An 11,947-nucleotide genomic window follows, 5' to 3' on the forward strand; every position below is an offset into this window, starting at 1 on the left:
TAATTATTATAAGTTATTATTAAAAATAATAATGTATACGTTTCTTCCATATTTCTTTTTCATTTACTAGTATCCTAGCAATGGTCGTTGATATGAGCTTGTCAGATGTTTAGCTCACCGGAGCATAACTGTCTCTTGGTGAGCTCACGTCATCGCTCTCGTTATTCACACTGTAGAGGCCACATTAAGTGTCCAATCTCAATGAATCTTGGTAAGAACTTTTTTCTCTCAATGATATCCTGATCGAGTTCCAAACTGGGTCACATGAGGTCAAACTCTATGTCCATTGGTCAATTAAAAGAAAAGGCTTAACGACTCTCTAGTACTCTCAATGTTCATCCAATCTTCATGTAACTTTGTCAGAACATTTTTTTCTAATGGTCGGTAGTGCGTCGTCCATCTTCAGCAATGGCCTTGTTCACTCTTTAGACGTGAGAACATTTGTCAGAATGATAATCAACTAAAAGAAACGAAAAGACGTGTTTACAGTCTAGAAGACACAATGAGAGGGCATTTTTTTTTAAATGGCTGAAATAAAACATAAATGACACTTTACAAGAAACGTGTTTTAATATTCTTCGTGAATTTTGGTCATACCATATATTATAATGTTATTTCGGCCAGTTTCCGGCCCGTTAAAAACCGTCGACGCCCAGGGCCGGGACAGTATGCCTTATATAGCTATAGTGAAACATAGTTAACATTCTACATACGTTTTAATCCGAAATAAATTTTAATTTTTTATTTCATTTGTGACTGCCACAACTTGTTACAATGCTTACACAAATGCATTGGGCATTGCTCAGTTGTGATGAAACCATCCAAGATGTGACATCACGTGTACTTTATAATAACCGGACTTCTATTATAACCCGACCTGCTGATAACGTTTGTTTACAAAGTCCGCTGGCGTGTTCTGTAAATGTAATCGTGACGATAAAGTTTATGTGGAAATATTTTCACATAAAATGATCTATCAGATTTTATTCCATTAATTTATTGTTTTATTCCCTGAAAGCATCTAATAAAAAGTGATATTTGTTTGGGAATTATTTAAAATTTTAAATGAACAAGTGAGATTTAAAAGTCAAAAGGTGTATATGTACTGGTGGTGAATGATAGTTGAATGCCAGCTTACATTTTAAAGTGATGGTGCATGTTGAAAACGATGAAAATATTTACATATATAACTTTTTCTTAACAAATTAATTTGTCATGTTAAAAGTTAAAGGAACTTGCATAGTGATTTATTTTATGTAAAGTGATAAAATATGAAAATTATGAGAGAAATAAGTCCTGAAATCAACTGACTAGGGAGTACTTTTTGCAAATTTTTATTGGATTTCAATGTCTCGTAAATCAAAGGAAATTCTCAAATGAAATTGATGGCAAATGAAGGTTAATTTAAGATTGCCGTTAGTTTTTTTTACAAAGGCTTATAAATGAATAAGAGTCAAACTGAAAAACGTTACATTTAACTATTTAAAATAATGCCTTTACTATTTTATCCGCATGACTTTGTCCTCCTCACTGGTATTAATCCAAGGAGAATATCAGACATTGTCCTGTAGCAGTCACAGGGCCTGCAGAAGCCCACCTTGCCCCACCCTCCACACACACATGGCATTTGAAATTATTCGCACTTGCACTTTTTGGAATTCCACATCATGCTGAAATGTTAGTTCATAACCTAATCACTACCCGTCCATGAGAAATAGTACGGGTATAGCAATGTAGGAGTAAACGTAACTCTTATGGAATCATAGGAAGATTAAACAAACAGTAAAAATGTTTGTCCCATAATAAGCCTGGCTAATATTTGTCTTTTTTATCCTTATCCACCAGCAAGCATTCGTCGACAGTTAAAACATTTTTGTTAGCGTATTCATTTACAGACAGTGATAACTTTCTATTGGATCAATAGCGGACTTGAACGGAACCTTGCGACTATATATATGGCCGTTTGAGAGAACTTTAACGATACAAATGTTCTGAATCGAATTGTAAACAAACTGACCACAGTTGGCTGATAATTGTTTTAAACAGTATCAAATGTACTTAATGTTGAACTTAATATCAGCTGGTGAGATATTATACGGCTAACCTTACCCGGTGAATACTACACAGTTTTAAGTGTTCTATTGCAGTGGTCAAAGTATTAACCAAAATACCGACTTAAAACTACTTATAACCTAAAACTGACGGCGATATTTAAGTACAAATCTTGATTTATAGCTGTATGCACAGTTGATAGCCAAGGAAGTTTTATTCGAAAGGTTTAAACAATGTCTGACAAAGACAGGAAACATGCTGCGAAAAATGGATTTCACAAAACGGATAAAGCAGATGGAAAGTAGGTTATATACATTACTTGAACAGACATTAAAGGGGCCTTTTCACAGATTTTGGCATGTTTTAAAGTTTGTCATTAAATGCTTTATATTGATAAATGTAAACATTGGATCAAAAAAGCTTCAGTAAAAAATCAAGAATAAAATTTTAAAAAAGAAAAAAAAGTATCCCGCAGCAGGGCTCGAACCAGTGACCCCCGGAGTCCTGGAGTAAAAACTAGTAAAATCCAATTAGTCCGCTCGGCCATCCTGCCAAGTGTACATGTGTGAGGTATTTGATACTTTATATAAGCAATCTTCGTAGTTTCACAAAATTAAACGACAACAACAGAACGCTCCAAATTATTCAATCGTTTCGCGTTGCAACACTTTATTATTTTCAGGTTTTTAAATCGTCAAAAGATGCATATAATGGCTATATTAGACCATGATACCTGTTCAGTATTACTGCTTCCTCACAAACATCATAACTAAAACGAAAATTTGCGAATCTTAAATATCTTTTTTCAATTTTGTCAATGTCGATGTATCATTATTTTGCATATTGCGTGACATATCTCAAGGTGAACCAGTAGAAATTTGACACATGGTAATTTTGTTTTCTCCGGTCGCAGCATAGTGGTCTTTCTTCGGTCGCAGCATACTGATCTTTCTCCGGTCGCAGCATACTGGTCTTTCTCTGGTCGCATGCATTTTTCGCGAGCTCCACGAGTCATTTTTTAAATTAATAAATTAATATTAAAGTGTCCAGTAGATTACTTCGAGCCATACAAATTGGTTCTTTTTACGATAAGGTCGTTAGTTCGTTCTAAGGCCAGTTCGCCCACCATCCATCCTACCGTCTGTCCGTCCGTCCGTCCGTCTATCAAATGAGTCGTGTTCTGAGAAAACTGGGCATTAAGCATGTGCGTAAAGTGTCGTGCCAGATTAGCCTGTGCAATCAGCACAGGCTAATCAGGGACGACAATTTCCGCCTAAATTGGATTTTTGCTAAGAAGAGACTCCATTTAAATGAAAAATGTCTTAAAAGCGGAAAGTGTCGTCCCTGATTAGCCTGTGCGGACTGCACAGGCTAATCTGGGGCAACACTTTACGCACAAGCATTATGCCAAGTTGTCTGAGAACGCGACTCAAATAATTAATCAATCGTTATAAGGAGCCATCAAACAAGTACATAATCAGTTTAGTATTATTGGATCACTGCAAGCACCTTACCCTCGTTTGAAATCATCATTAACCTTGTAATTTGAATATTCACATGCCCGAATATGAAAATGATTTTGATGCTCACATTCGTTCAATTATTACTATATCATTTACATGATTTGTAAAACGGTTTCATATAAAATACATGTATATTAATCTCATTTATTGTTCGTATGTACACAGATATAGGTTATGATGTGTATTTTGATAGAATTGTTTCAAATAGAAAACAACGAATACTTTTCGGTGGGAAGCAAACTATATACGTTGCCATAAAATGCATCTTGATGTCCCTTAAGTCAACGTATTTTATGGCTAACACGCCTTGTGCCAAATAGACAACAACGACTACTTTGTGGAGGGAAATGAAATATTGACGTTGAGATAAAAGCGCATATTGAGGTGCCTTGAATCGCCGAATCGTATGGCTTGTAAGGAATTTCGTTGAATAATTGTTCATGATTATTGACTTTAATGGCTTCCTCCCCCTAACTATTCTCTTTCATAATTTTCTTTTTCTTTCTTGTTCTTCTTCTTATTTGTATTTTTTCTTGGATTTTTCTTCTCATTGTAAAAAGTGACCCTTTTCAGTGTAACTGTGCTACATTCTTTCGTGAAAACAACATTGATACTTGGAGATAAGAAGTATATAAAGGCTGATGAAATGTATTCTCGCTTTACAACATTCTTTGTTATCTTCCCGCGCTTATTAATCAGTGTTTAAATGCGGAATTGATTTATAAGCCACGCTCTGTGAAAGGAGGTTTAATAAATGTGCTTCAAGTGTCGTCTCAGATTAGCCTGTGCAGTCCACACAGGCTAATCAGGGACGACTCTTTCCCCATAAACTTGATTTTTGCTAAGAAGAGACTTTCTGTAAATGAAAAATATCATAAAAGCGGAAAGTGTCGCAGTCCGCACAGGCTAATCTGGGACAACACTTTACACACATGCATTAAGCCCCATTTTCACAGAGCGTGGCTCATCTATAGTGTCTGTTGTTTTTGTGTCAATGTGTTCATATCGCTGAACGCAAGTGTCTCGAGTATATACTTAAGGCATAAAATACTCGATTGAGAGTTTTAAAGTCGTCCATGAACAACTATTTGGGGTCCAATGTGCAGGAAATCTTAATCAATTTCGTAAGTCAGTTCATCAGACTAACACTGTTTTCGTAAATCAGCTGCGTACGTCTGTGGTAGTTTTGTGTAAAAGAAAATACATGGATAGCTGCAATATAAATCATGGTTGACATTTAAAACTATTTTATTTATTTTTTACAAAAATTCATTATTTTTATTTTGGTGCTTTCTGACTAACACGTTTGTAAAAGAAAATACATGGATAGCTGCAATATAAATCATGGTTGACATTTAAAACTATTTTATTTATTTTTTTACAAAAATTCATTATTTTTATTTTGGTGCTTTCTGACTTACACGTTACGTTCACAAATAGTTGTCATGCAACCATTTTCTTGAATTCTTTTGCGATAGTTCTCAAGAAAAAAATGTGGATGGTAGTGGATTTGCATTTTTGTCGATAACTTTTCTTGTCCGTAATTGAATGTATATACATAAGTAAATCAAACATTAAATGAATTAATTGCTATTGCTGTTATTTTAGACAGAGATAAATGACGGATATAATTATGTACACATGTTTTATGACATCATATTATGCTTAAAGAATGTATATTTGCTACATGTATATGTGAACATGCGGTTTTGTATTGTCTTAAACGATTAAATAATTTGGAAAGTTCTGTTGTTGTCGTTATTTTGCGAAACAACGAGGATTTCTTATATAAAGTAAAAAAAAAACATCTTCTCATAACATGATCACAGATGGCCGAGTGGTCTAAGCGGAAGAATTTTTACTTCAGGACTCAAGGGGTCAGAGGTTCAAGCCCTGTTGCGGGTTACTTTTTGAATTGTATTCTTGTTGTTTTTTGTCTGCGGATTGTTAGGTTCAATGTTTAAATTTATCAATATAAATCATTGAATGGCAAACTTCAATACATGCCAAAATCTGTGAATATGCTCCTTTAATCAGTTTGTTTGGAAAAACATAAAACTAATAGTCATATTCAAATTCAAAACTGCGCCTCTATTGTCATGATTTGTCATGAAAAGTTCGATGATTTTGTCAAAACCTAAAAAATTGCGATGTGTGTTATGCTTTAATATTGCATACAAACGTATCCATGCAAACATTAATATGACCTTATTAAAAAAATCTTAATTGTGATTTGATCAACCCCATCAGAGAAACAAACAGAGATGAAGGCGACGAGAAAGGTGCCAAAGAGGATGAAAAGAAGAAACCGGAAATTCCACCGGCTACTATGGGACAATTGGTACGCTTTATCATCAATTCCTTATTATCCGAGTTTCACTGTGCAATTAACGATATACCACCAGGTGTGATAACCGAAGGTGCATTTCCACATTGAACGCGAATAATGGCGCAATAATACTAGATATAGTGACGTCATGTATGTGTTTCTTGATATTAACTACTACTGTACATTTGCCAATATTTTAATTTGCAAGTTCATCGGATAATTTACTGAATCCGGTAAATGCCATATTTTTTTGTTACATTTCGACCTTTTAGGCAGAAACAATAGATTTAAAGCGCCGCACTATAAGATTCTCGACAATTTAAAACGATAAGCTACAATTTAAGACGACACGCGAAGTTTTTATACTTGATTGTGTCAATGCCGCGCTTAAATTTGGCAGAATAAGATTGCGTCGAAGATTTAGTGTCGTCTAAAACTGTCTTTTTTCGTTGTTAAATGTTACGTGTCATATCGTTCGTTGCTGGGCATGTCGTGTGTCGACCAAAAAGGGCGACGTGCACATTCAAAGTGACGCTCAATACGACACGCGACATTTCAAAAGACGAGCGATATTATAGCGCACACATATTGATATGGGCCGTGCTCTGTGAATAGGGGGTTTAATGCATGTGCGTAAAGTTTCATCCCAGATTAGCCTGTGCAGTCCGCACTGGATTATCAGGGACGACACTTTCCGCTTTTATGATTTTTTGTTTAAAGAAAGTCTCTTCTTAGCAAAAAATAAGTTTAGGCGGAAATTGTTGTCCCTGCTTAGCCGGTGCGTACTGCACATGCTTATATGGGACGAGACTTAACGCGCATGCATCATACACCTTTTCACAGAGCACGGCTCATTTATTTTTGACTTTCGACTTAAACCCGTGAAGCACGACACACGATATGTAATCAAAGCAAAGCACAACATTTCAAACGACGATTAAATAACGAAAATATATATATAAATATCGTTTCATGTTACATATGTGTTTGGCACGGGAACTAAACGGTAAAGTAAGAAAGTAACAATGACTACAACACAAATAATGAAAATACACTTAACTTGGCTTATCAACTTTTGAAATGATAAGAATGCCTATACATGTAAATTTAGAATTGTATGTACCAAAAGTACCACAAATCAACCTCGCTGTAAGTTTACAGCCCAATTATATGCACATTTTTTTAAAATACAACTTTTGTTCACCACGTATATATATATATATAGTTACCGGTGATCGTGAAATTTCTTCAGACAGAACACCTTTTTGTTAACAAAGAACGGATTTTATTATGAACAGTTAATTGATCCAGTAACATACTGATTGCACCAGAATGAGCTTGTATAAATTAATTTATACTTTTTACATATAGAACAAAGAACCATTTTGAAGTGACGTATGCTCTATCCCCACCTCGAAATATTCGATGACGACATTCAACGATTGTGATTTGAAAATTTCGGTACTTCGCGAATCGGTAATTCGGGACTTTGGTCAGAAAAGTCCCGAGCGCTCGAAGTACATAGATTAAAATTATCTCTTTTTAAAATTGTAATATAGTTCCGCACGGCAGACTGTCTGGACGTGTTATTCATGATTGCCGGAACTTTGGCGTCCATCGTTCACGGTGCTGGCTGGCCAGTGCTGTTCCTGTTCTTCGGAGACATGACGGACTCGTTCATTTCCGGTAATGCTTAAACATACACACATATGCACATGAATAGTCCATGCTTAAAATATCGAGCGTAAATATGTATTGAATTTGAAAAAGCATGTGATAAAAAAGATCTGACACTCGTTGTCATTTCATACCATATTTTATTAAACGAGTTCAGGAAATTTGTTACTAAACGAATTTCATGGGCGAGTTTAATAAAATATGGTATGAAATGATAACGAGACGAGTGTAAGATCTTTTTTATCACATGCTCAGATTTTTTTTATCGCAAGCTTTTAAATGAGCAAATTAAATGAATATTTACGCAAACATAATGATAAATCCCGAATGTTGTTTACATTTCGTGACGTTATTTAACGTTGCAACGTCATTTCAGCAAATTAACAAATTCAATTGGTCAATCGAACGAAAATAAGCCGATGAAAACGCTTAAAAAGTTTATTACATATGTGTAAGATAAAAATATTCGTAATGGTTATATAACATGAGAAACAGTGTATGCCATGTGATAAAAGTATTGATCACATGATTTTCAATGAGCAAATTAAAGAAATATTTCCGCAAACATAATGATAAATCCCGAATGCTGTTTACATTTCGTGACGTCATTTGACGTTGCAACGTTATTTCATTTCTAATATGGTATGATATGACAACTCGTGCCAGATGCTATATATTAATGTTATGCCTTTTCACCGTTTTAAAGCCTTAAAATGTGTAAAACTGAACAATATCGCGGAAATAATAACGTCACGATGTCAACGAATGATGTCATTTATTGTTTAAACGATTTTGGCTGTCATTGTTCACTTTTGGAAAAGTTGATTGTCATTTTCAAATCACTGATACATTAAAACCACAGATAAGCATTTCATGAAACCATTACCAACATTTTCAAAATTATATAATAAGCGCTTTTTTGGGATAAATATTTTGTTACAATATACTCCCGGCTGTATAACCCTCCGGTCAGTTGCACTATTCAAACTCCCAGATATTTGACCCCCGGGACTGAGCGTTACATATGTACTCATATGCTCAAAGTAATCAAGAAACACTCGCTACATAATCATATTTTGTCTAACCGGTTTGCATGATGTAATTTTGGGGCAATGGACTTAGTTGATATAAAATGACGTCAAAGTTTAGGATTTATCATAATGCATAATTTAAATACTTCTTTGAAAAGGACATTCGTAGTCATGACCAGCAATTGTATTGTATGTTTTTGCTATGTAAATGCATAAACAGGGACAACTGACAATAATTTCCCATTAATCAAACTAAATCGCATGCGAAACGATTTGCTTAAATGCATAGTACATCATTAAAATGCATTACAATAATAAAGAATTTAATTATTATACATCACGCTTACACTTATTTACACTTATTTATAATTCATTATTAATTTTAGGTCCAGGTGGGAATCCAAATATATCACTTGGCATTAACAGCACTGCAAATAGTTCAGATTTACTAAATGATTTCAATGAAAATATGACGAAATATTCCCTATATTACGTGTACATCGGCGCTGGCGTTCTCGTGGCGTCTTATTTACAGGTACGAACATTCTTACTTTAACATATGAAGAAATAAGTTTTACATAGAATTTTGGAAGATTTGTGTAATTGTATATCCTTATTATAGTGGGAAATAATATGTGTAAAGAAAACAAATTATAAACGTGTTGCCGACCTACAATTCCTTTTTTGCGATGTTAGTGCAGACAAGAACCTACATTATTGGCCATATGTCTAATAAGTCAATATCTGCTGATTTCTTTTTTTATATAGATCGAATGTTAATATCGGCCCGCTTTTTGTGACATATAAATGAATACAAAAGAAGCTAAACATGAATTGTGAGTGTTATATTTTGTTCTCCCAGAACTGTTTCTGGAGTCTGGCCTGTGAGCGGCAGACACACCGGATCCGGAAGCAGTTTTATTACGCCATCTTGCGGCAGGAAATTGCGTGGTTCGATGTACACCAGAGCGGAGAGCTGACAACCAGGCTTGCAGAGTAATGTTTTGTACTTATTATTTGAAAATTGTTGATATCGATCCAGAAATGTATTTTCTTTACCGCTATATAAGTTTCATTGACTTCAATATGTTTGTATTAACGCACGCATACATATGATAGTGACCTTTTGTTAAGGATGTATGTTTATGTTATTCTTACATTAAAAAAGTAACCGCTGTACAATAATAACTGCGATACATCTAAAAAACCGACAAAACAAGCGGCTATCAGTAGTTTTACGTCCGTGCATTATTGGCAACTAAGCATCATTATCAAATAAATGCCATATATAGACCAAAAATAAATACATATATTGAAATGTATGTAAGAAATACATTTTAAACATTAAAATTCTTCGCTCAAAATCAAGGTATACGTTTCCAAATTGCAGTGACCTTGAGCGAGTGCGTGAAGGTATCGGGGACAAGGTCAGTTTCGCCATCCAGTTCCTGGCGCAGTTCATGGCTGGATACGCCATCGGGTTCAGCAAGGGCTGGAAGCTGGCCCTTGTCATGTTGTCTCTGAGTCCCCTACTCATAGCAGGGGCTTCATTCATGGGGAAAGTATGTATGGTGTTATATAATATTTTTATTTAATACTTTTTTTAATATTTGTGCACACATTGGGGAAGATATGTTGGATTTTTCAAAACATTTTCGGCGCACACATTGGAAAAAAAAATGCTTAAGAATGCATTCATATCAAGAAAGAGTTCCGTTTTAACGCATATTATAAGTTCACACAGTTCCCTAAAAAAGGTTAATAACATGCAATGCATTTGTAATGAATGAGATCGTAATTTCACACGTCAAATAATGAGATCATTGTTTTCATGATAAATACTTGATCGATCACAAGTTATACGTGCTTGTAGAAGATTTGTTCTTTAAAGATTTTAGTATTGTTATGCCAATACAGGAAAGGAAAGTTTAGCTAGACACAACCCTTTTGAAATAAAGTCCTATTAATTTTATTTAATTACAGCTCATGGCGAGCTTCTCTAAGCGCGAACAGGACGCGTACGCATGCGCCGGAAGTGTGGCGGAGGAAGTGCTGTCCTGTATCCGCACCGTCACTTCCTTCAATGGACAGAAACAGGATTTACACAGGTGGGTGTACTTACACGATGCACGGCATCATTTGCTTAAAGCGATATACTGGATACAACGTGGACTTATGTCCATCTGTCTTTTTGTATGTCCGTCCGATGTTCAGTTCTCCTACAATTTTCAATGCATTCAAAAGTGTATTTTTTGTAATGATATTAAGTTGTGTGTATGCATTTTTTATTATCCTAGCTTGAACGTTGTTAAGTTATTGCCATTTGTTATGCTCCCAATTTAATGGGGTGGTGCGGGCGTTTATATGTATCGTAGTCCCTCCGTCCTGCCGTCTGTCCCATTTGTTTGTGTCGCGCGTAACTGAAAAAAGTATTAGTGCTAGAAACAAGAAACTTTGAATTAATATCAACCAGCGAACTTGCGCACGATTTTTGGTCAGAATATTTTCTCCTTAGCAGGAGTTATTGCCCCTTTAAAAATATTTCGAACGTGTGACGCGCTTTGATTAAAACGTAATTCGGCTAGAGAACAAACACTTTGCAAACATACTCACCAGCATGTGAACAAGCGCACCTTCATTGTTTGGTTCGGATATGTTCAAGATAACATAGCACATTTTCATACAGAAAATATTTTGGCTTGTATCTCCCGTTACTCAAAACGTATTGTTACTAGAGACATGAAACTATGCAAACCAACATTTAAAGTTGCGCACCTCTATACTTTTGGTTAGAATATTTTCTACACAGCTAGAGTTATGACCCTTTTTGCGAAAACGACAACAACCTTTTGTAACTTGTGTGATGCGTAACTCAACAGGCATTTCAGTTTAAGGGCTGAAATTCGACAAACATAATAAATAGTGTTCACTTGCACACTTTCTTTTTTTTCCGTTTTTTTCCGACGTATTGTTGTTAGAGACATGAAACTTTGCAACCCAAAATTTAAAGTTGCGCACATCTATACTTTTTGTTAGGATATGTTCTGCACAGCCAGGGTTATGACCCCTATTTGCGGAAAAAAAACTTTTTTAACTTGTGTGGCGCGTCTCAACAAGCATTTCAGCTACAGGTCTGAAATTCGACAAACACGTTAAACAGAGTTTTCAATTGTGCACTTTCATGTCTTTGTATATGTTTGTTTTTCCGACGTAAGTGGAGTTTTCAGACAAAACTGGAATGTGTTGGAATCGTTCTCCTACGAACACATTTCTAGTTCAACAAAGAATGTAAATACTATGATAATTAAAACTTACATCGTATAACGAAATCCGGC

At 35.1% G+C, this 11,947-nt stretch overlaps 1 protein-coding gene and 1 long non-coding RNA gene across 4 annotated transcripts in view; one reads left to right on the plus strand and one right to left on the minus strand.

Annotated features, from left to right (window-relative positions):
- The window catches only part of LOC127874693 (uncharacterized), a 228,251-nt gene that overhangs the window by 88,511 nt on the left and 127,793 nt on the right, over nucleotides 1-11,947 (minus strand). The window lies entirely within an intron of this gene.
- Nucleotides 1-11,947, plus strand: part of LOC127874685 (ATP-dependent translocase ABCB1-like) — an 82,269-nt gene that overhangs the window by 6,595 nt on the left and 63,727 nt on the right. For 2 of the 3 annotated variants that reach the window (XM_052419183.1, XM_052419182.1), the window contains exons 3-8: nucleotides 5,826-5,916; nucleotides 7,464-7,590; nucleotides 8,999-9,147; nucleotides 9,475-9,608; nucleotides 10,003-10,174; nucleotides 10,596-10,720. In XM_052419183.1, the coding sequence (XP_052275143.1) occupies nucleotides 5,826-5,916; nucleotides 7,464-7,590; nucleotides 8,999-9,147; nucleotides 9,475-9,608; nucleotides 10,003-10,174; nucleotides 10,596-10,720 (798 nt within the window). Of the gene's footprint in view, nucleotides 1-1,941; nucleotides 2,354-5,825; nucleotides 5,917-7,463; nucleotides 7,591-8,998; nucleotides 9,148-9,474; nucleotides 9,609-10,002; nucleotides 10,175-10,595; nucleotides 10,721-11,947 lie in introns of those variants that run through there. The other variant, XM_052419184.1, reaches the window with a different exon arrangement.

The sequence above is a fragment of the Dreissena polymorpha genome, chromosome 3 (genome assembly GCF_020536995.1).
Source record: "Dreissena polymorpha isolate Duluth1 chromosome 3, UMN_Dpol_1.0, whole genome shotgun sequence".
NCBI classification, from domain to species: Eukaryota; Metazoa; Mollusca; class Bivalvia; order Myida; family Dreissenidae; genus Dreissena; species Dreissena polymorpha.